General features: G+C 37.5%; 1 protein-coding gene across 7 annotated transcripts in view; it reads right to left on the bottom strand.

Annotated features, from left to right (window-relative positions):
* Window positions 1–3,080: 3,080 nt before the first annotated feature.
* The window catches only part of klc1a (kinesin light chain 1a), a 34,579-nt gene continuing 11,588 nt past the window's right edge, over window positions 3,081–26,071 (bottom strand). Inside the window, exons 8-17 of one of the 7 annotated variants that reach the window (XM_007240319.4) lie at window positions 25,949–26,050; window positions 23,073–23,246; window positions 21,791–21,890; window positions 19,661–19,713; window positions 18,641–18,708; window positions 17,975–18,083; window positions 17,425–17,559; window positions 10,527–10,657; window positions 6,771–6,840; window positions 3,081–4,803 (exon numbers count right to left, since the gene is read on the bottom strand). In XM_007240319.4, coding sequence (XP_007240381.3) covers window positions 4,738–4,803; window positions 6,771–6,840; window positions 10,527–10,657; window positions 17,425–17,559; window positions 17,975–18,083; window positions 18,641–18,708; window positions 19,661–19,713; window positions 21,791–21,890; window positions 23,073–23,246; window positions 25,949–26,050 — 1,008 coding nt within the window. In that variant the 3' untranslated portion in view covers window positions 3,081–4,737. Of the gene's footprint in view, window positions 4,804–6,770; window positions 6,841–10,526; window positions 10,658–11,646; window positions 12,754–17,397; window positions 17,560–17,974; window positions 18,084–18,640; window positions 18,709–19,660; window positions 19,714–21,337; window positions 21,654–21,790; window positions 21,891–23,072; window positions 23,247–25,948; window positions 26,051–26,071 lie in introns of those variants that run through there. The other 6 variants (XM_022684838.2, XM_007240318.4, XM_015603356.3 and 3 more) reach the window with 6 other exon arrangements.

Consider the following 26,071-nt stretch of genomic DNA (forward strand, 5'->3'; position numbering starts at 1 on the left):
TTATATTAACCTTATTAATGGATCTGGATTCTGTCACTCTGGATAGTTCAGGGACCCTTTTTATCTCACATGAGAAAACTCCACCAACAGTGTTTCCTGTAATTAAATCCTAACCTACGATTTTAAGATGGACCCATCACTTTACAGTGGCCTTAATATGAAAACACACTCTTGCAGATCAAACTAGCTTTTCTTCACTACTGACACGCGCACTTTCTACTATATTGTTTATAGACTGCGTCATCAGTGCATCAGTTGGTCTGACATTTTTAGCGCAAGGGAGCTTTTTTTTTTATTTGCTTATACAACTCAGCTACCTGCATACATTCCTCTGTCTCCATTTGACCGTTTTCATGCATTACATAAATCTGACAGTAGTTCTTTATATTGCGTCTTTGCGGGTGCTGAGCACTCAAGGTCAGAAAAATCTAGTTAATAATATCGCATTTTCTGAGAAACAAAAATCAGATACTACCCTGTTTTTTTTTTTACTTTGGACCAGAACTGTATTTAGTAAGATATCCAGTAGTCATTAATATTTCTATAATTATTTATATTGATTGACTAAATAGCATAATTCTGAAAACCTACATATTGGTATTCAAATGCTTGTAATGTATTTCTCCTAATATGAAACAAATCAAACGAGCCACCAGAGGGAAGCAGTGTTCATGAAAATGCCCAATTAAATATTCTTCAGTATTGGTTTTAGTATTCTGTGAAAACCTATAAAGGTTTCCACAAACTTCACAACTTAAAGTGGGGCATTTTTTTGTAAAACTGCTTTAACAGTCTAAGTTGCAGTAGTTTAAACCATTAAACAGCGAGAAAAGAATGGATTTTAAGCTTCACACACAGCTCTTACTGTGAGAAACAAGGTTCTCTGGTCTGATTAAGGCAAATTTTTGGTTGAAGCGCAGATCAGTGGAGTTCTGCATACTCTTTAGAGCTCAGACAGAGTCATCATTGGGTTTGTGGTCTCTTTTCTTCAGGAACCTTTCCTCCGAGTTTGATTTGAGAATTATGGAGGCCACTGTGCTGCTGGGAAGTTTCGGTGCAGCAGAATGTTTGTAAAACTTTCTCCAGCTCTGTTTTACTCTAAAATGCATTGTCAGCTGTGAGACCTTTTATTGACAGGAGTGTGTTTCCAAATCATGTCCAGTCAACCGAATTTACCACAGATAGGAGTACACAGAAGAATACGTCCATGCAAAATATTAGCTTTTTACTTTATCTAAATTGGCAAAAACTTTTAAAGTTCTGTTTTACTTTAAAAATGGGATATTGAGTGCAATGCATACTGAATGACCAGGTTATTCTATCAATAGATTTGTTCTTCTCTGATTGCACGGGCATATTCCAAGATGACAGTATCAGGATTCATGGGGCTGGAATTGTGAAAGAGTGATTCAGGGAGCATGAGATCATAATTTTTCACACGTGGATTGTTCACCACAGAGTCCAGACCTTAACCTCATTGAGAATCTTTGGGATGTGCTGGAGAAGGCTTTGAGCAGCAGTCAAACTCTACCATCATCAACGCTGCAAGATCTTGATGAAAAATTAATGCAACACTGGATTAAAATAAAACTTTTGACATTGCTGAAACTTATCCAAACAATGACACAGTGAATGCGTGCTACATTTTTTTGATGGTGACCAGGCAGTGTATAAAGTCAGCATTTTGGGATTATCTGACGGCCAAATAATCACACAAAGAATACAGTTCTCTCTCCATCTTCCTCTCAGTTAGCACACATAGTTGCCCCACAGGAACTGCTCCTGTTCTTCCAAAGGCTGGTCCAACCCTGTGTCTGTGGAAAAATGTATGTCAAATATATATTTGTATTATGAGAAGACTTGATGATTGCATATACAGTACATTATGACTGTCTAATCTGTGTCTTAATTTGATAGCAATGGGTATCCAAGTGCTAGTCAGCACTTACAGTATATTTAGTAAGGCCTTAGGGTAGAGAATGGGCAGCTATCACAGTCACAGTATCACCCCTCATCAGCATCCTCAACAATAGCTCATCATCTCACTTGCTGTTTATAGGCAAAAATAAATAAACAAATAAATAAAGCCATTGTGATGTTTTTATACAAGTATGTACATTCTTAGCACTACACAGCACTCCCATAATTATACATTAATTCATCAGACAGGGCAGTGAGGGGTGGCTTGAGAAATGGAAGGGGCTAGAAGAAGTCAATATGATTTTAAGTAAATGTATGGCCAGACCAAGACAAACACATTTTCACTCGTAATCTCATGCTCTCTTAGTAATAGTATAATTTTAACAGTAAGCCTAAGGAAATTTTCAATTTAAACAAAAATGATCGACAGTACAATACTCAATACACACTTTCCCAGTACGTAAATATATATACAGATCTAGAAAAAAAGAGCACTTAAAAATGATAATTTTCTTTGATTTTACCAAATTGAAAACCTCTGGAATATAATCAAGAGGATGATGGATAATCACAAGCCATCCAACCAAGCTGAACTGTTTCAATGTTTATATCAGGAGTGGCATAAAGTTACCCAAAAGCAGTGTGTAAGACTGGTGGAGGAGAACATTCCTAGATGCATGAAAACTGTGAATAAAAACCAGGGTTATTCCACCAAATATAAACCTAATACCTAATACTTGTTTTCTTTGCATCATTTGAGGTCTGAAAGCTCTGCATCTTTTTTTGTTATTTCAGCCCTTTATCATTTTCTGCAAATAAATGCTGTAAATGACCATATTTATATATTTATTTTACTCAAACATATACCTATATTTAAATCATAGTAAAATTGTTATGTTTTGTGTATTGTCACTTTTTTGTGATATTACTGAATTCCTGTAGAAATGCTGTTGTAAAAAGCACTATACAATTCAATTCAATTCAATTCAACTAAATTTGATTTGATTTCCCCAATAAAATATACATGCATGTTATTATTTCAACACAGTTAAAACCACAGGCATTTGATCTTTAGTCACTGGATAACATGCACATATATAGTTAAAGCTCAAAACAAGTGGCAGGAAATATCAGACACATACAAAAAAAATGCAGACAGATTAATTCAACCACAAATTTAATCACAACGACACCAAGCCAAGCAGCTTTTGTCAGTAGGATGTGCTAAATTTAAGATCAAACTAAACAAACACACAGAGCAGCTACCATATTGCACTTTATCATAAATGCAGCCCAATGCAGAGAGGATACATGCAGTTTCAAAAACCCTAACAACAAAAAAACTGCATTAATAGATCTAAAACATTTGCAGGCATTACTGAGTAAAAGAAATTCAGTCAAACTTGGTTTTCTGTTTATTTATTTATTTATTTTTAGAAAACCACGTTAAAGAATTTTTTTCAACATAATCATTTACTCTATATATCCAACCTACATCCAACAAAAGGGACCTGATCAAGGCACTCACTTTCACAAGGCACACCGCTACCTACTCAAAACCCTCGCCATGTTTAAACTTTTAGAAGGATATATTTTATATTTTCAATGTCTTTACAGTGCATATTTATTTAGTGTAACAGCATTTCTTGCTCCATGTGAATCATCAATGTATTGGAGTTGATGGACAGAGACAAAAATTGTCTCAGCTGTCAATCTTTAAGCTTAAAAAAAAAAAAATCTACCTGACACATATTCTGAGGAGCTAGTCAACATAGGTAGATGAGTTAAACAGAGCCAGTCCATCAACTCACCAAAGTCAGTTTTATAAAACTTTATATAAAAAAAACACTAAAAACTAAACTTTCTACTGTAACAGTTACAGGTTGTTGACCATAACATCCTTATATGAGATTAATCAAGTGCAGTTTTTCATGGTACACCATCACATGCTCCTTCTGTCCTGAGAAACCCTTGATCCACATTCTTCTCACTGATATCAAAAAGCATTTAAGGCTTCTTATGTCAAAGTCTTCTAAACATCTCCATTTTTCCAAAAAAAAAAAAAAAAAATACACAATATAAACAGAAACATTCAAAATTGCAGGTGCAGTTCACAATTTATCAAAGAAATAAATAGTTTTAAAGTTTTTTTTTTTATGGGACGTAGATATCTTTGTGATCTCTAATTTTTCTGAAAGGTTGACAAATTATTACAAATGTTTATGCTGTCAGTGATAATATTTTACATAACCAAACTGGGTAGAAAATGACAACAAAGCAAACTATGTAACATCATAGCAATAGAAACTATTTCCATACTTGCACTTAAGTACACATCTAAACCACAGAGTCACAAGTTACCATGCCCTTCTTAGAGATACATGTAGTCCACAGGGGTGACATTTAAAGGAATAAAAAAAATGTACAGAGAAAAACAAATGAGTTAAAAAAATAAAAAAAGCAGGACCAGCAGCATCGCTGGGTCAAAAGTGCCAACCTGAATGTGATTTGTGTGCTGACAACGTTCAGATTTACTTCAAGTTCTGTTACTCGTAGAGTGTATTTTTTTTTTGCTCATTATTGTTTAAACAGGGGCTTGAGGATGCATGATTGTTAGTTGCACATATCTGACAGCAGTTTGTGTTAAATTTATATACACCAGCTTTGGAAAGGAAAGGCAGGAGTCAATGAGAGCTGTCGTGTATTTATAAGAAGAAAAAAAAAGTTTAGTGCTGGGAGAGAAGTCTGTGGAAGCTGCCCACTTCTGTACCCGCTGTCTGTACCCTCTCCACCAGGACGTCCCACCTACGTAGACCTTCAATGCGCCAGATTCGTGTGACTGGCACTCAGGTCCCGACTCTTCCTCAGACGATTATTTCGCTCCTGTCCGTGATGAAGGGGTGGAAAAAGAAAGGTGAACGTTCAAACAAGCAAAACACAATCTACTGCCATTAGGTCAACCAACAAACTATAGATCTAGACCCAAAGTGCAGCCTCCTGCCGCATAGTTTTTTATTATCATCTTAGCACACTGCATTTTCAAGACAACTGTTAATCATTCAAGACCTCAAACCAACGATAAGCCATATTTCTTTTTCAGATAGGATGAAATGCAAAGATGGCTTTTTCACCCTCAGGCTGTTCCTAAATCTTATGATTGAAGACAGTTCACCAATTTCAGTGATGATGAACTCAGGAACAGCACATAAATAAGTCTAGGTACAGCTACAGCTCAAAATCTTTTTTTTCCAACAGCAAAATTCAGATACCTGCATGAACGCACAGTACATGGCAAACATTTAGATACACAATTGAACTAATTGTTTTATTTATACATTGTAGGTCTTCACAATCCCCTGCCTCAAACCTGATTGAGACAATTGGACTACAGAGTGAAGGAAAAGCAGCCAACAAGTGGTCTGCACCTCTAGAAACTTCAACTGTTGAAAAAACATTCCAGGTAAATACTCCATGACTTTGAAAAAATGCGAAGAGTGTGCAAATTTGTGCTTCTTTGAAGTATGAAACATTTTTACAAGCATACCATGTAATCTTTCATAGTTTTGATGTTTCATAATACTAATGTAATATTAATCTATAATTTAGAAGTGAATAAAAGGGGAATGTCAAACTATATGCCAATTAAAAAACGACCAAAAGTTCTCTCTTTTAAGTTGCAACATCAAGACAGAGTAACAGGACATTTATAGCTTTATAGCAGGGCACTATGTGTAAAGGTTAGTGGTCTATAATATCTTGTTATATATATTTAGTTGTAATGTAATAGATGGTTATCAAAATACTTCATTAATACGCCATAAGTAGTTGCACGTAAGATACTTTTATTTTAACATAAGCAAAATTGAGCAATAGTTGTAGAAATAATGCCTAATATTCTGTATTCTGTATGTATTCTATATGTATTTCTGTACTGTATATAGCGTATTTAGCAGAACACCCCAAACCAGTGAGTGGTATTGAATTTAGTAATCAGTACAACACAAACTCAAGTTATTTGAGGTTACAGTAGTGATTAGTGGACACAATGATGCATGACCTGTTAGTCTGTGACTGTAGTGATTGTGTTCACTCGCACAAACAAGATTAATCAAAACATGGTCAGAGTAAATGAACACTTTGCCAGGGTGGTGAGGTCTTGGCCTGAGCTGCTGTGGTGAAAATGTGAAGAGACTGACAGTACGATCCATTAGGTAGAGAGAAAAAGAAGGTGGATTTATCGAAGAAAGAGAGAGATGTGTTTTTCTATTATTTATGTCTAATTTTATCCAGTTCTCTTTCCATTTTGGAAGGCCAATTACCCAACTCATTTGGACTCGGACCAACCCTAGCAATGCCCCCAATACTAGAAGGCTAGCACATGCCTCCTCCGAAACATGTGAAGCCAGACTCCGCCTCTTTTTGAACTGACACTGATGCATCACCACTGGGTAGCCAGCATAGCAACATCAGCTCCAATACATCAGCTAACAGGCGCCTGTGCTGGCCATCATCACACTAGGAGTAATGAGGGGGGAAAAAGAGCACCATCTACCCAACCAGGGGTAGCAAGGTCAATTGTGCTCTCTCGGACTCCGGCTGCTGATGCAGAAAAGCAGCATGATCCAGGAGTCAAACTGGTTTGGATTTTTGGAGCATAGTGGCACCTTAATCTGCTGGACCGCTCAAGAGCCCAGAAGAGATGTCTGGTAAAGAAAGACAGAACAAGAGAGAGATAGAGTGGATAACTGATACAAAGGGTAGAGAGATAGACAGAGATTGAGCAAGAGAGATAAGAGACAGAGAGCGAGAGCAAGAGAGAGAGAGAGAGAGCAAGATACACGCTTTCTTACTTTGAAGAGTTCTCCCACAGGTTTGTCCGGCTCGTTGAGAACTCCCAGTGAACTGGCCCTCTTCATGCTGCTTCCGAGAGAGCCACATGCAAGCACATGTCAGTCAGGTCAAAGGGCAGGGGTGAGGGGTGAGGGGGGTTGTGTTTGGAGGAAGATGGCCGTGTGTATGTTAACCATGTTAATGAAAGTCACACACAGGTTAGTGATCACCTTATAACACAAGACTACTCCTCTGTTCACACTATTAAATCACACCATGCAGTAATGCAGTGTGCAGAGGGGTCTGATTAACCCTTTCAGGCATAAACAGTCAGTCAGATTTACTGATAAATTGCAAAGCATTAAACTAAACCAAATTTGGGATGTGATTATTCTGATGCATGGTCAAAGGTACTTTCTAAATTGGTTTCTCTAAATAACCACTCTGCACCAACTTGCATTTTTAATATATTAACAGTATATAGCAGGCTAGAAAGTTTTCCTTGCATGGATGCTTTACAGGTCAGTGTATGTGCTCAAAAATAGCAGATAAAAATTTAACACATAATGTGCCTTTTGTGGCACAGTGTAAGCAGGGTCAGACCCAGCTTTACAGGAAAAAAATACAGTTAGGCCTTTATCAACATACTGTGCCTTTAGGCCTTCAAAACATAAAAAAGGATTTAGGCTTTTACCTTATACCGTACTTCAGACTATACTGAAATCATATTATCCCAATCACGTGCATTAATCAAGTTTTGTTTTAATTAGCATCCATATTGGAATTTAATTAAAATGTGGTGGACTTAAAAGACTTGATCATTTGTTCATGGTGGCCTTTTTCAGTTTCAAAAACAAAATTTGATTTACTACAATCATTTTAAAATAACCTTCATATATTACCCTGACAGGTGTAGGGGTGGGCATCACAGGGCGTCTCACAATACAATATTATCATGATACACCAATGAATTGCCAATGACAATTCTCTATTATACTTTATGGCAGGTTTACCGTTAAGGGTAAATTTCTAAAAGGGTGACAGGGTGCACAATTCTTTGACACCTTTAAATATGTTGCAGACACAAAAAGGCACATTATATTGATAGTGACCCAGTTCTTACATCACTTCCTGTGTGCTTAATTTATAACCGGCTACAGAAAACATTAATTTTTTTCCGAAAACTAGGTAAAAAAAAATAGTAGAAGAATAATAAATAGTTGCCTCAAAGGGTTAAATTAGGGTTATTTGTTTTTTTGTTAGAGGATGTTCAACACTGGACTCTCTGACCACCCCCACCCCCTGTAATCACAAACTTAATTCAATACACTTCGACAGTCCCCTCAAATCAAATAAAACAATAATGTTCCCCACCACTACAGAGTTTATTTAGTATAATGAGGTTGTAGACCCTCTGGCCTGTTCACTAACTGGTATATAATAGGGTATTCACTGATACACTGGCTTTTATAATGAGAGGCAAGATCAGAAACACACAACAGTGTCTGATGGGAGCTGAAATGACAGACAGAAGAAACGGTGGATAAGAGAAGAGAGAACTTCAAAGAGACAAAAAGTAAAACAAAACGACTGCATGACAGAGAGAGAGGAAATATATTAAAGAAATGAAGAGATGTAACAAGAACTGACAGATGAGAAAGAGAACGGAGAGGAGGATGAAGAGACAATTCAAGCAGAATACATTGAATTGAGCGTCAGAGAAAGAAAGAAAATGGAGTAAGCAGGCATGCTGCAGACAGCCACTTTGCATGGAAAAGTTTATTGAATTAAACTGTACAACAGCATAGAGAAATGAAAACAAAATATCCACACACAAAAGAAGCCCAAGCAGGCAAAATAAAAGGGACATGCTTAAAATAAAAAGGTCATACAGCAATGAGGCAAATCATAATACACATAACAGGTTCTCAATCCTGGTCCTGGGGTACCACTGCCAGGCTTGTGACAGACCCAGCTTGTCTTAGCAAGGGTTTTCCAGTCAGTTCATCAGTTGGATCAGGTGTGTTGGAATTAGTAGAATATTTAAAACCTGTGAGGTAGTGATACTCAAAGACCAGGATTGAGAACCATTGTAATAGACTGTTAAAAAATAAACTTAAAACACATTCATTTGAAACCAAAAAGAGAATAAATAATAAAAATAACACAAAAATGAGTTGACAGGCCGTGCAGAAAACCAACAAAACAAAAGTAAAATAAAAAAAGGAAACATTTTTCGTAGGTAACCATACAAGACAGCCAGCATGTATATTCAGCACACACTTCTAACTTCGTATCATCATGAACAGCGTCACTATCACACAAAAACCTTTGCATCTCCAAAATGGCAACTTTCTCTGAGTACCTTCTAATGAAAGTCAATGTAAAAAGAAAAACAATATTTTGGGAGTATTCATATTCATCTATTAGTCATAAAATATGAAAAGTGAAAAAATTGCAAAAATTGAGATACAAAGTTTTAATGCAACACCGACAATGAAATGCAAGGCTTGTATGGTCACCTAGGAAAAAAGGCAGTTGCTGTTTCCTTTTTGAGTTTAATAAATAAATCAAACCGTCAACATGTTACAGGATGAAAGGACGACAGCAGAATTTAAAAGTTAGTGACATTTGGCACATCATGTTACAACCTTAATGAGTGACTGAAACAACAGACACACAAGACAACAAGTCAGTAAACTGCCTCCTTTACACTGTAATGCATCATTCAATGCATTAGAACACATTGCTTTTGTACGCATCAGGGCTATGCAGGCCCGTATTTGTGCAAAAGTAGAGATAAGTTCATTAAGAAGTCAACCCCTTCATCCTTAAAGGGAGTTTAGTATAAAGGAAGAGGAAAAGAAGAGGGGAGGGAGATAGAAATAAAGAGAGAAAGACACAGATGTGCAGAGACAAAAGGATTGCATATGTAAGCATTTTGTAACGTAAAGCTTTGTTCGTTTCTCCTTCAGACAGTTCTGTAATCTTCCAGTTCCATTAAGGGTTGCGTTAAAGTTTGTTCGCTGCTCCTCTTTATAAAACATACAACTCTCACCTAGTCTTCAGTATAATATTTGTGCCACTGGGTGCACATTTCTCCTTTGAGAGCTTTAAATAAAAAAGGAACAGGTGCAGACCAATAGTTTTAAAAATGACTCGGATAATTAAAGCCCCTGAGAGGCACTTATTCTTCATTCCTCCCCCACTTTATTCATATTCATATTCATTGCAAAGTCTCTCTGAGAATACTTTCTTCAGTTTTCTTTCCCTGACCCCATTAAACTACAGGATTCTCCTGGAACTGTACTCCCAGGACACATCTTTAAAAACTTTATTTTTGTGTAATTAATTCTCTACTCTGAGCTCTGAAAATTATATTTTATACATTTCGCTCTATTCAAATCTTGCAATCTTTGACTACTGTTGCAGTTCACTTCAACAATCAATATCCCTTTGATATTGCCCATATACTGTACATATTTACATACCTTTCTGCTTTAAAGTCAAGTAAAAATTGCACCAAAGCCAACACCTAGTATTTATTACACCCCCCCTTAACGTTTCATTTGGTTCGGCCCCTCCTCTCAGCATCATTTGTTGAGATTTAAACTTGAGGGGGCCTTTTCCACCACAATGCCTCAAACCTCTCAGTGGTTCAGTGTTTCAGCGTTTCAGTGTTTGAGTGTCCTACCAAGGTCTGGTCCACAGCTGGATTGGTTGGGGTGTCAGGAGGGGAATAGTCTGTGAAGGAATTGGGAAGTGGTGATAGTTACCCAGGGTTCTTGGGTTCGTTTTCTCGCGAGCTTCCTCCTTTGAGTTTGCGGACGAGTTTCTCGCTGCTGCGCCGGATAGAGGCCCGGAGTTTACTGAAGGAGCCACTGCGCTTCAACGAGCCCGAGCCGTCCTGTAGACACAGATGCTTCAGTGTTACAACCACACACTCATTTGTTTTGTCACTTTCAGGTATAGTGGATGATTTTTGCATGTATTTTTAATTACAAACACACAATTACCATCAATCTTTCAACCAGGTGCTCTCAAGCAATATCACCATGCTGTGTCAGATCATCAAACCAAACCAATAAAGCTGGCTATATCTGCATCAAGACCTTCAAGTTAGGATATTTATAGTGCTGCACAAAGGCTAATACTATAGTGCTGGTGATGCAATGCTTTTGTTAGGAATTAAAAAATATATAACCTCATATAACCATTTGGTTCTGTTCAAAATGGATGTAGCTTGTTTTACTCCGATCACACCAAAGTAGCAAGAAGGTCAGTCAAATTCAGGGTGAGGAAGCATTGGGTCTGCTTACAAGCACAGTGCAGATAGGCTGATTTATTTGCATTCCATTTTCATTTAAAAAACAAAAAAACAAAACTGTACTGGTCCATATACCATTGTAATGGAAAATAGCTTTATGTAACTTTGTACTTAAACAAAAAATGGATAATTTTAGATCAATTTGACTTATTATCAGTTTTGGTCTTGCTTTCTGTTGCAATATGAAGGATGATTAGATATATTTAGGTGAATATTCTGCCTTTTTGGCATTTGATAATTTGATACCCCTGGTCCTGTTAGGTTTACCACTCTTCGCTCTGCTGCAGTCTCCTCTACTGTGAACCTTGAGCCCAGCAGCTCCTCTTCAGAATCCGAATTGCTGATGAGGCTGGGAGATGTGGAGGAAAGTGCCAAAAATGTGCAGAGAAGGAAGGGTAGGATTGAGGGAGATGGAAGACTGACACAAAATGAGAAAAAAAAATCCCCACCACCACCATCTCCAAATTAACTGAGATTTAAAAAAAAAATGCCTCATTAGCGTTCACTCATGCACTCACACACAGCTATGCAGATAAGACAAGGAACAAGGAAACAGGCAGAGACTGTGGTAAGCACAGAGTCAGTTTTATTAGATGTTAAGAAAGACACAAGATGCAGCAACACCAGATAGCAGATTAGTAAGAGAAAGATAAGAGGAGCATCAGACTCCACAGTCATGCCCTTATTCATTCCATCTCATTCTCTTTCTACTCATCCGTCTGTTCAGAGTTCTTTTCCTGCTTGTTTTTCAACTATGTGATCTACACAGTGGCCTCGCATTACTGATCAGTATGACAGAACAGGAAGAAAGGAGGGGTGGAGCATAATAATGCTATTATACACCAAGTTTAGACAGCAGCTCCAAAATACAATCATGCCACTGTACAGAGAATAGCTGTAAAACACAGTTACAGGGTGAGGCATTACATGAATGGCTCCTGGCAGAAACTGAGCTTTACTGCATGGCTTGAACAGTGGGTAAACACAGGAAAAATAAATCTGTACACAGTGTCACAGATCTCACTCACATACTCCAATGGGAGAAAAACTACACTACACATCCCTAAATCCTGCCACTGATACAAGAATTCATTGTTTAAGCCTTTAGAGCCCTAATAGGATATTAGGCAAACAGTGTCAGATACATATAGAGAGATAGTGAGAGAGAGAGAGAAAAAGACAGAAAAAAGAAGAGACAGATACAAAGAGTTACACAAGGGTATATGAGAAAGACCTGTGAGACCACAGCGATCAGAACATTACACTGAAGGTGCTTCGGACACAGAGCTGTACAAGTCAGTTAGTGACAGAGAAGTGAAAGTGACAGGTTGAACTTCTGATTAACGGAGAGACACACGGATAGACAGATAAGAAAAGGTTCCTCCAGTGACACCGTTAAAGATATAAATATAATAAGCATACAGTGCTGTCAGACACTTGGGTCAACTCTGGCAAAGAGACAAAGCCAGGACTGGACGGCAGAAGCCTTGCTTTGGCCAGTTTTTTGAGCCTGCATTGGTCTGCTTGTGTCCAAAGGAGGAGAAGCAGGAGGAGGAAGAAAGGAACCAGTTGGAGAGAGCAGACGGAAAACGGCAAAGCTGGAGAGGGAGGCGAGGCGAGCATCCATCATGCAGAAGATAAGTTCTACAACCACAACAAGGCATCTGGAGTTACACCTGCCAATCACACAAGAGAGAGTGAGGAAGAGAAAGAGAATAAAGGAGGAAGTAGAGAGAGTAGAGAAAGGGGAGTGAGAGAGAGAGAAAGAGAGAAGTTGCAGAGTAGAAGAAACAAAGATGTTACATTAGTAGGACTGACCAACCAACAAATGTAGGAAAGACAAGATAAGAGACTGACAATGAGTGCACACAACTGGACACAAGAAAAGAAGAAGAAGAATGATGGACAAAGACGAAAAGACAAAAAAAAACAAAAGACAAAACACGAAATTTAGGAAGGAAGAGGAAGAGGAACCTGAAGTCTAATCAAAGTTAAAGTTAGTACAGGCCAACTGATTCACTCAACAGTGAAAGTAAACTGCAGACAGGTGTGAAGAACCAATGCTATACAAAGCTACAGCTATTTTAAAAAAGCCTGATAAAAGAACACCAAACTTCCACTAAACTAAGATCAAAGAAAACATGCTAGTGCTCATCCTGAATGCAAAGAATGTAACAGATTATACAACCTCAATTTAGAAAAAAGTTAAGCACTGTGAAAAACAGTGCTTAAAAACAATAGCAAAAAGGTTCATTTCAAATGTTAATAAAAAATACATCCATACATACATTTTTTCTACAAGGTTGAAATAGAGCCAATTTGGGGCAACTAAGGAAATAAATAAACTAAATGATAATATCATTATAAGTCTACCAGTGATATCTCATCACTGCACAAAAATCGTTATTTAACAATAGCTGATAGTATGCAAACTGTGCAAAACAAAAGCCTTATGTTAACAATGTTCTCTCTAGGATTGGATTAATCTGGAATGGACTATAATACAGTGGACCGTCATGCATGGATTGTAAGGTTAAAAATACAAAAAGAACCATGCAGATGATTATCAGCAACAAGTCCAAAAAGCCAGGGTCTGTCATGGTATGATATTGTGACAGTACACTTCTGCGATGACAAAAATAATGCACAACAGTACACTGAAATCTTAGAGCAACATATGCTGCCTTCCAGATGACCTATTTCCCAAGGACATCCATGCATTTTTCATCATGACAATGCAAAACCACATGCTTAGCATATTACCAAGGCATTGCTGCATTATAGCAAAGGCATTACAGGTACTCGACTGGCCTGCCTACAGCCCTGACCTCTTCTCAATAGAGAACAGTGTGGAGAATTTTGAAATGAAAAATGGGACAATGTTGTAACATGTACTGTTACACAACAGATATTTTTGTATGAAGAATGGAACAAAATAACACCTGAAACACTTGATTGGTTAGCATTCTCTGTGCTATAAAGTCTTTTTAAGTGCCCTGAATGAGATGGTAACATTACAAAATAGTAAATGCTTTACTGTCACAACTTTTTTTTTATATTATTGTTTTATTCTATGAACTACAGACAACATTTTTCCCATATTCCAAATATAAATATTGTCATTTAGAGCATTTATTTGCAGAAAATGGCTGAAATGACAAAAAAAGAGGCAGAGCTTCAGACCTCAAACAATGCAAGAATACAAATTCATATTCACAAGTTCAGAAATCAATATTTGGTGCAATAACCCTGGTTTAAAATCACAGTTTTAATGCATCTTGGCACGTTTTCCTCCACCTTTATGGCACTCCTGGTGCAAAAAAAAGCAGTTTAGCTTGGTTTGATGGCTTGTGATCATCCATCTTCCTCTAAATTACATTCTAGAGGTTTTGAATTTGGTAAAACCAAAGAAACTCATCATAAGTGGTCTTTTTTTAGAGCTGTAGAAACAAATGAAATGAAGCTGACCAGACAAAACATATAATGTATTATTTTGTTTGTGTTTTGTTTTTTCAGTCCTTTGGAAAAAAAAGCCTCGCTTGGCGACTAAAGCCATGTACTATTCCCTCCAGCTACATCTCATCCCAGTTTTGAGCTTGATGAGACAGCACTTAAAGGCCAGCCAGAAAAACAGAAGCACACTCCTGCTAACAAATCATGGTAGAAAATATGGAAGAGTAGAGCAGCCAAAGAAAGGGGAGAAACAAAGGATTTGTATAAAACACAAACTGAATACAAAGGAGAAGCTGTAACACAAACAGATGGAAGGCAGATATAGAGAGAGGCATTTACAGTATCATTTTAGTTTCATATCAGGGAGAGCACCCTTACCCACATTCCTGCACAGACAAATCACACACAGGATCAGAGCATGCACAAAGAGCACAGGTGAAAACCACACACAAGAGGAGTACAGAACACACAGCCCACGCCAACACTTGTGTGAACCCAACATGTACATGAACTCTGCTGAATGCGTACATATAAGCTTTTGAAGAGTGTGTGTGGTAGCCCAGTGTGCATGTATGTGGGAAATACATACATGCTTGTACATGTTTGAGTGACTGAAACATACAATGTATTCATTTAAAGCTCTGAGGGCTGGCAGTGCAGAATATACAGCACTGAGCCTGGGCTTATTCATGTGAGTGTTAAACAAGGAAGGAGAAGAATAGCGCTGTTTATGAGAGGGAGAGAGAAAGAAAGAAAGCGAGAGAGAGAGAGAAAGAGAAAGAGAGAGAGAGAGAAAGAATGAATAAGGGGTGTATGAGGACACACAGTCTAACCAGCCTGATGGATGTGACTAGAGTCTCCCCAGTCTGCTCTGAGAGCAGGCTCTTGCGGAGGACAATGCTGATTGGTTGTCTCGCTGCTAGGGCTACTGTTGCTAGGGAGCAGGACAGTTTTGATCCAGAATTGCAGAGAGACTACAGCAGAGGTGTGAGGGTCAAAACAGCAGCTAAGAAACTCACTCATACAGGAAAGCATGATCAGATTCATCTAAGAAAAAGAGTTAGTTCACAGTGAGGCATTTTAGATCTCCGTGTCCGATTAAGTGTGACGTCATGTTAACTTGTGAGCAATTGCAGATTTTTAACACAGCCCACGTGACTAGTCTTGCCTGGCAACTTTTTTTCTGAGTGTAGATCACAGCTTGTGATCATGCTGGTGGACACATGTAAACAAAGCATTTGTTGTCGTCTAATACACATTTACTCCACATGTATGTGTCCTAGGCAATTCTTAATAAATTTCTTACATGTTGTTACCCAGTTTTTCAATTAGGAAGACTCAACATTTAAAGGTGAAAAAGTATAAAAGCTCTACAAAGTGAAAGAAGAATCAGTATTAGGAGAAATCTAAACTATGGCTACTTTACTATGTGGTTATGTTGGTACTAAAAGGTTAAAAATCTAGAGCACTACAACAAATTGGACACTCAATCAGCATTAACAAAACATTACACAAATGGACATCTAATACAGTATATGCTTTAGGGATGCATAGAATATTTGGCAACCAACAATACTTTGTAAAAAAATTGCAAAAAAGCATTAAGGCAAAAGACTGAATAATTGATACTGAACAGAATCATAGTTCAGTGTTTCCTCTAATGTTTTAGTTTTTTAAACATTAGTTTGTATAGCAAATTTCTGTCTGCCTTTCTCTTTGTGAATTTCCATCTAAATATGTGATTTAATTAGCACTGCTAAAATAAACGTGTTATGCTTTGTTGGTTTGTTTGCTTGCATATTGAACTGTTAAGTGTACAATAAATTAATGGCAGTTTTGTAATTGCTTTTTAATTGAAAAGCAAGACAAAAATACATTTAGATTATTTAATTTATTCAATGGCGAAAAGGCAGATTTTATTGAGAACCTGCAACAAATGTGTTCAGTATTCAGTATTCAGCTTTTGGCCAAATATTTCATATTGTTCGGTTTTGGATTTAGCCAAACATTTTCATATTGATGTATCCCTAAGATGCCTTTCACCCCGGCATTTTCAATTTACTATTACAAATGATTTAGAGAGGATTATTTTTGTTATTTTTCTCAGTGTTTCACATACTTTGTCATGTCCAGATCCCAACCAACAAGCTAGGACACTTGCAGCACAGTAAAATCTATTTTATACTCCATTTATGAATGATGAGGAATGTCTGACATATTAACTACGTAACAGGCACTGCCCATATACTTCTATGCATTCTTTACATTGGCATAGATGTATTGTCACCATGTTACTAAGTACCTACTCTAGAATATCTGTAATATAGATTTAGGATATATTTAGTAGTCCATTAAGTCCATTCTGCCACTAAAATTAACTGAAGAACCATGCTTATTACGTTTTTGAATAATTCAGCAAATCAAACATACTGCTGCACATTCTAGATAAGAATAATGCAAAGTATCGTCCCATATTTGTAATGCAAGAAGTGTTTGCCTTGCTGAAAAAGACAACAGTATGGGGCATCATGAGAAAAATACATATCTAACAATTAAATTAGATCATTGTATTAAATGAATCACATTGTAGCACATTGTAGAGTGTTTTTTTAAGATTTTTTTTATTTATTTTTAAAATCAAAGCAAGTAACATTTAGTCTATACATTAACAAGTGTCGAGTTCCTGAATAAACTGAAGTTTTGTGAAACTACAAGCTACAAGTGATTTCTTCTGAGCATGCATTTGCAGGCTGCAACTAACTATCCATATTAAATTCGCTCCGTATGATGCGCCTTTCTCAACCTTCCCTGAACAATGCGGCTGTGTGTGTATGTTTGTGCGGCTGGGCAATGTGTGCTGCACTTACCCCGTTCCACTCCACGCTCATACTCACTTCCTCTCCTCCGTCAGGGCCACTCTCGTACTTCACCGTGTCAGAGTTCAGACTCTCTCTGCTGCGCTGCTTTTCTCGAGCCTCTGGATCCCCCAGCACCTCCGCCACACGCTGCTTATGGGCTGTATCCAGACCCTGCAAAATATGATAATAGACATTTAAATCACAAGAATGAATTGATCACAGAAGAGAAACACAATAATAGACAGAACAGCCAATCCAAAATGGCTGCTAATTATTTATACTATTTACACATTAAAACAACATTCAGTGGCAATAACACTGAAAGATAACTTATATACAGTACAGGGTGAAAAGCATGTGGCTATTCCCCCTGATTACTGGGTCTGACTTTGTTACTGTTATCTCACTGTAAACAGCTGTCTAACATCAAGAATGCAGCAATGCAATTTCCATATGCAAACACTGGCAGTGAAACAGAGCATAGAGGGCATGAGGAGTTTAATGACTTGTGGTTGTAAATAGATAATACTTCTCTACCTGCCCTTCTCATCTTTTCATACATATTTTAAAGTGATCTATGAAATACCTGTTTTCGGGAACGCATAGCAGCCTCCTCCAGCGTCTCAGCAGCCTCAAACTTGCCCTGCCGTCTGTAGAGAGCACCCAGGTTCTTCAGTGTGGTTGTCACTGTGGGGCTGCGGGAATCAAAGAGAAAACACACTCTGTGTAATTTAATAATAAATAAAAAAAAGACGAAAACACTGTTGTGTATCAAACTGTATTACAGTCATCTAATGTTTTTTTTTATTCATTTGTTTAATTATCACTGGCTGCCTATATTCTTATTTTTATGTTCAATTAATGACTGTATCCCTTATTATTATTGTTGTTATTACTTTAAGATTTACTTTGTGCCTTATTTCTGTATGTAAAGCGTCTTTGAGAATTTTGAAAAGCGCATTTATTAATAATTATTATTTATATAATTCCACCATTATGTAACATTGTATTGTGACTTCCATGTAGGCCTGGGTATGTTTGACAGGTCTGTATTTCTCGGCTTGTCTAAAAATGCATGTGTAAAGCGTGTCATTTAGTAGGGGGCACCCAGGAGCAAAAAAAAAACAAAAAAACAATTGGCAGTTTGGCCACGAGAGACACCAATTCCTGGCACGTAGCCAATACAGTGCACAATGTGTCTTGCACATTACTCTGAACAATACTCAGTGTACCACAAGGAAAAGAATCTGACCTGTCCACTTTGCAGGCCTTGTACCAGCCACCATACTCTCCAAAAGGAGACCCATCCTTCTGCTTGCCCTGAAAAACAATGAACAATTATTTCCAACCATGCTGTACAATCCACAGGGATTTGGTGAAGCTGGGGCACATTAATAAGCCTTATATACAAATTAATACATTAATAATCCTTCATACAAAAATACATTAAAAATAATAAATATCTGTTTCTAATTTCAGAAAGTCAAGACGACTTTTTAAAACAAGGCATAGAATGTTATATACTAGCCCAATGTGCAAACAGATTAATAATATACTTCTAATTAGTGTGATTAAAGTTTTAAGCCTTCTTATCCAATAAGCCTCTCAGGATAAAGATAAGTCTTCTCTCCTCTGCTTGTACTTCTGTTAATAAAGGCCTTAAACTCCCCCTCCACCACACATGAAAACGAAACGAAAAACAACAATTAAAGGGGACTAAGTGACATTATAAAGGTACCCATTGGTACATTGGTTGTAGGCATGCCTATGTGCATATCTCAGAAGGTAAAATAGCCTGCAGAGAAAGATTTTCAGGTTTATTGGCCACAAAACTATCTGCTGATATTTACAACCACAATTACTTTGGGCAGATTTTTAGGTGTGTACTAATGAATGCAGAAATAGGCGACAAGGTTAATTATCTTAAAGGAACCAACCAACTGTTGGATTCTACTATCTGCTGTTCTACTATAACAGAGTAGCAGGGAATAGCTTAAATCACTGAAATGACTTGTGAGAGAAATTAAAATCTTAAAATTGCAAGATTTTACCTGACCATCTGATAAATACTACCTTATGTAAAAGGTATCTTAAATAAAATCTCTCTTGTATCCGCCAGGTTTGAAATGCTGCTTTACATGATCCTAAATATATATAATGTGTTTGTGGTGCACTCATTTCCAGTAAAATGGTTAATGTTTTAATGAGAAAACAGACACTTATCAACATTGTAGTACATCCATGTGACCCGCAACCTTTCACTTTTCCTCACCTTGCTCTGTTCTTCTCTCTCCTCCGCATGCATCCAGATGGGTTTGTTCTCATCTGCACAGTCAAACACAGGAAATGAGAAAAACACACATTCCAGACCACTTTCCCTCCCGTCTCCCCAACACACCCCCTCTCTGTTTGAAACACCTAAGCTGTCTTGATCTAAAGGCCGGTGCCAGGGCTGAGAGAGTGATGACTTTTGTAGAATCAAGGAGCACACTGGAGTAAAAAGCCTGACCTTTATGTTTAGACACTGCTGTTAAACCTTCAACATGAATCCTTCTAAAAACGTTGCTTTTTTTTTTTTTTTTTTTTTTTAGAAGGAATGTCTGTTTTTGACCATAATAATAAAATACACTTTCTGGCAAGATAAAATAAAACTATTTCTGTTTTGTGTTATGGCTTCTGTGTAACTACTACATTTTGTCTTTTATATTTTGTGAGATCTAAGATCTGTTCTGATCAGTGGAACCAACTGGAATGATCTTCTTACATTAGCATGGATTTTTAATAAGAATAGCAAATTTACCATCCCACTCCTAGATACTTGCCATTTTAGGAATACAAGGTGACTTCTCATTAGTTATTTTGCAAGTTTGTGTTTACTGTCTGTATGACATGAAAGTGTTTTATTATTACAATTATCGTTTTCACTCATTTTCAGTGGCCTGTGTTTACACTTCAATCTCTAATTACACACTGTCTCTAATTACCTACATGTGTAATGTGATTTATATGCTAAATAAGAATGTCAGGCAAATTTCAGAAATATAAATGTAGGAACAGCACAAAGCTAGATTTCCAAAAAGTATAAAAACAACAATATATGTAACAATATGTGTACCTGCTCAAACTGCCATGGTTTGCACCAAAAATGTGTGATATGAAAGCTTGTATTAGATGCATGTTAACCTCTCTGCACGCATGGATGTGTTTGCTGTGTGCATGCTCTTTCTCTGCAGTTACACACCAGTGGAACAAATACTGCTGTAGCTCACTGAGCCTGTGTAATTACGCATCACAACAACACAGTCCACGGCAACTGTGATTGGTCAGCCAAGCCCTGTGTTCCTACCTATACATTCTCAGTTAAAAAGCAGAGTAATGCAGACACACGAAAGCACAAGCATGATTTTTTACGGGTACAATTGCGCAGGCTAAACTGCAGATCCTGCGTTAACTCAATGCAGAAGTAAAATTCAGCCTTAAGAGTGATCAGATAGATCAGAGCTTCCTAATGACCCCAGCTCATTTCTCAGAAGCTTTGCAGTATTAAGGTCATCTTAAATGTGGGAGAGATGCTTAGATGCTTTAGATAATGCTGTCTCTTCCGTTTAGCAAGAAAATGTTGAATAATTATAAAAACAGAATAAATGTATATTGAATACAGACAATTATACAGATATTTACCCAACATTAATGTATTGTTTATAAAAATAGATATAAAAGAAGAAAACGTTTAAGCTACCTTACATTATAACATTTAGGGTAGGTTGCTGTTTTTTTTTTTCATAACAATCGTAGCAAGCTTATATGCTGTATATGGAACTGTGATGTCAAAACCGCGGTGTGAACTGAACCTGGGACTTCTGCGTACTACAGCAGTCTAAAGCCTAGTCTAGCCCCTAGTTTAAAGCCTGACTTCATTTCTTAAAGAAAGACAACAACAGTCAACAAAAAAGGAGCATGGACATTTATTTAAACATTTTCAAAACTTGTTAAAATAACATTATGTAGTGTTCAGATATTAAAACAGCAGTGTTAAAACCTACGTAGGCCACCTTTTATATCCCATATAACTGATCAGAAATCAATAGGGGAATTGATAAAGGACGAGACTGATTAGCAGAATCAATAACAGCATTGACATAAATAAAATCAGATTAATCCCCATCCCTAGACACAGGAATGCTCAGATTCTCTTCAACCAGCAGGGAACCTCTCTGCTTTACAGGAAGTGTTTCTACTGTTGCACTACTCAGCTGTCTCCGTTCCTGGGGAAGGCATAATCCTGTTAGGTAATGCTCTGAATCCAGGCACTTGTACAAGTGCCAGGAGGTTGTTTTAAGGGTAGTAAGTAATAGCTGCACTGTTAAACGAAAGGATCAGATGAAAAGTTCAAAGTGCCTACCGTCCACAGAGCCGAACTCCCTCTCGTGTGCTCGCGTGAGGATCTCTTTATACAGAGTCTCTGCTTGCTTGAACTTCCCCTGCTTCAGATAACATGATGCCTAAGAGAGACAGTGAAAGAGACAGTGCATACATGTTAATTCTGTGAATAAATTGCAAAGAGAAAGGATGATTACAGTTGTCTAAGACTTGATGATAATTAATGGTTCCAAAACAGAGCTAAGATTTAACATCCCTTCTGAAAGCAATTACACTATGACAGATTGTCCAGCTGCAGCAGTGCGCTTAGACTAAAAGCACCAGTTGTCTACCAAATACTGTGCTTGGCAAACTGCAAGTAAATGTCTTTTTAAATTACATTTAACCCTTTTTTTAAGACAAAAAAAGATATTAACCTTTGCATTGACTGGACACATGATACTGGGAAAGACTACCGTGATAATGTATTACAACTTGCCTTATACTCTGCCTTCTTACTGGTGTACAATAAAGCAGGTCTATGTTTGTGTGTGTGTGTACACATTCTTACACCATTCATGCATCAAAATCCCAAATCTCTCTGTTATCACAACTGGATTAGACTTTTGTTTTATGAGCACGCAAACAGTGTAGCAAAACAAATAGTCTGTCTATGAGCAAAGGGTGGGAAAGTGGACATCATATTTTCATGGGTTGGGTTTTTATAACTACAGAGGCACTCTTATGTTTGACAGTGTTCAACAAGAAGCTCCTCTATAGCTGCACATATACTTTTTTGACTTTTCTTTTAGTAACATCACTAACCATATCGCACTGCAGTCATAAAAATCAAATGTTCAAAATAATGAGACACATTCAATCACTCCAGAGCTGTAGCTAAAAGGTACAGATTATCTTTCCCCATTCATGTTAGCACATCTTTCATGCTGTCAATTATTTTCATTCTAGCTTCAGCCTGGATTTCACTTTTAAATGTGAACTCACTTATTGCACTTATTTTGTTGAAGTACACTGCCTGGCCAAAAAAAAAGCTGCCACCAAAAAAAAAGTTGCACACTTTAATATTTCGTTGGAATATGTCCGTGCCATCAGGGAAGAAAAAAAATCCATTGATGGAATAACCTGGTCTATACTCAGTATATTCAGGTAGTCTGCTGACCTTATTCTTTCAGCACATACTGTTGCTGAACCTAGACCTGAACAACTGCAGCAACCTTTTGTCTTTCATTAGCACTTTATTGAAATGTTTAAAGTAATTAAGTAATATACTGCATAGAGAGGATAATACAGAAACAGGTTCCTACCAGATTATTTTTAGTTTTGGCCACGTTGGGGTCGTCAGGGCCCAGTTTGGTCTGGTAGATCTCCAGCGCTCTCTGGTAATAATATTCCACTTCCTCGTATTTGCCCTGATTCTGACACAGCAAGGCCAGGTTGTTCAGCTGCTTTGCCACATCAGGGTGGTCCTTACCGAGGACCTGAAGCACAAACACACACACGTCTTATATAATCCATCTGACTGCAAAATGCACACTGAGGAAAAACACATACACAATTTTTCACATGATCCATAATACAAAGTACTCAAATACTCACAGAAACATATAATTGCCAAGTATTTTATAGAGAGCATACTTAGTCCTGTGGTCGTGTTTAATTACGTTAAATGTAGTTCATCCATTTTTAAATAAAAATCATAGTACTTCAGTTTTTTTATTACAGCGTTTCTAATGTATTACCACTACTGCATCATCTCAGTAAGTTAAAATATTGTTTAAACTTTAAAATGTAAAAAAGCTCAGTTTACATTACAGGGAAATCGAATTTGTTTCTCTAATTTGACCTGGTGAGATTGTCCTCTGTCTGCACTGTTATTTGCAAGTGGTCAGATTTGCGTATTCAGGTATCATAACCTATGTGTATGGGTTGCTATGGTAATGATGCTGGAATCAGTCACCACGCTACTGGTGTGGCTTTCATACTGGGAAGAAGGACAAGTGGCGGTGCATCAATTTGCCCTTCAAACATTTGCAGTTTAGGAACTGTATATCACAACAGACACATTCAGTGATTGAGTAGGCTGGAATACAATGCAATTTTTTATGCTAAAGCCATTGCCAGCCAGTGGTGGGGGCATTTACTAGTGGCTAGCGCTAGCAGTTAGCCACTGCTGCTAATGCTGCTGCACCCTAAGCAAATCTAAGCTTATTGTAAATAAACAAAAGCGCTTTACTCACCCAAATTAACAGTTTTCAGAAGAGAAATCCGTGTAGATTAACATCCAGCACTTGTATGTTTTTTTAAGAATTACAGTTTTATTTACTTAGCTTAGATTTTATTTAACTTAGTTACCCCGCATAAGGCGCAATAGTGTCGCGCCTTACAGTGCAACAAATATGGTCTTTGCAATTTCTCTGCAAAGACGTGTCCCACCATTAAACAGTTCTTCTCTCCAACAGTCTCAAGACGCATCATTATCACGACCAATTTCTTGCACTCGCTATGTGCTTCTCTCTCATCTCCCTCTGAAAGTGCCTCTAGGTACTATGCATAGAATGATCTAATCAAAAAGTCCTGCTCTAGTTAAACATATCAGATAAAATGGGAAGCTGTTAGATAATGGATGCCAAGCTTTTTTTTAATGGCTTATATGCTCCTCTTTATTTTTGATATATTAGCTTTTTAACCCCACATTCTTTTTTCTTCTATACAGAGTGTGTGTGAGTGGCAGATTAATTTTAATGCAAAAATGCTCTTTCACCCCCACCCCTCCCCACCCTCTCTCTCAATCCAGACAGACAGACACTGTTATTGATCGTGTCTGACTCTGTGAGGGAGAGCATGCTTGTGAGTGTGTGTGCGTGGAGAAAGCAATTTCTAACTGCACTTTGCTATAAAAGACCACACAGTGAATATTAAACCAAAAAAGCACAACCCTGGGGCAATGCTCCCCATGTTCTTACTTTGTTAGAATCTTTTGCATGTTCTCTCTCTCTCTATATATATCTCTCTCATACACACAGAATGTCTTCCTATACCATGCAGATTATTAACATAGACAGAATGATCAAAGCACTGAGAAGCTAAAATATGCTTCTCTTCTATGACTTCACTGCTGTGATAAGCAATTAGTGAAGTTCAAACCCCTGCAGTTTCCCACTCCTCTCTAAAACATGGTTGACAGCAATTAAGCTTACAGAGGGTCTCTATTTCACACTTTATCAGTGTCCCTCCCTTTACTGTCCCAGGTAGGGCTCCAGTACTAAATAGAGGTGTTCTGATGGTATTGACTGGTCACAGTAAGTGGCTGAGGCTGTCAGTGCGAGTGACTGGCTAACCAGGGCAGTTGGATCTGTTGTGGTGTAAACTGCACAGAGTAGTAGTTTACATTGGATGGACTGACAGACCAACAGAAAGACTACATCTACACCTACATATTAAAAATGTTCAAAAGGCTATAAAGGCAATGCAAGGTTTGTTTTTGCTCAGTAAAATCTATGTTTAATGCTTGGCCTTTTTAAAACTCATTTTATTTGTTAAGTAATTATATTATTACACACTAAATAATCAATTAAAAATTGTTAAGGAAAAAGAGACGAAGTGAACAGTAATAGTTGGGCTTTACTGGATTCTCTCTTTTCTTTAGGCGCTATGAGGCTCAAAGCATATTTTAAGCTTAGGAAAAATAATCTAAAAAAGTTCAAACCTCACTGTCTGTCTAAGAACTGCTCACTTAATCAAAGCACACAACAAGAGAGGAGAGATGCACAGAGGAAAAGCAGTAGCAGAAATGAATATTTTAAACGATTTTAGAAATAAAGTTGGTGTGAGCAGCCAAAGCGTGGGTGTAAAGGGAAAGAAAAAAAAAGTTACACATCCAGTTTTCTTTCCACAGTTTTGAGTTTGGGAAAGTCATTAATAGAGACTAAAATAAGCCTGTGCTTCACTTGCTTATGCTGTATTCTCAGTGCAGCTCCCCGAGGGCTTCAGAGAAAGTGTAAGGTTGCACTGCAGTGTGCTGGTTAACTCTCAGGGTTGTACAACACAGTGGAAGAAATCAGAAGAAATCAGAAGCTGAGTTCCATTTAAAGTCATGTAGAAGAGCTTCAGAAAGACTTACTGCCATTATATTTCTAAAAAGCTACGTACTAAATTGTATGACCTTTAAAACTGGACCTACCTTCTCTCTGATCTCAAGAGCTCTTTTGCACAGCGGCTCTGCCTCTTTGTATTTCCCTCGCTTGCCATAAAGAACTGCCAAGTTATTCAGTGTCGCCGCCACCTAAAGGGAACACACACATAC

The sequence above is a fragment of the Astyanax mexicanus genome, chromosome 7, assembly GCF_023375975.1.
Source record: "Astyanax mexicanus isolate ESR-SI-001 chromosome 7, AstMex3_surface, whole genome shotgun sequence".
Classification (NCBI taxonomy): Eukaryota; Metazoa; Chordata; class Actinopteri; order Characiformes; family Acestrorhamphidae; genus Astyanax; species Astyanax mexicanus.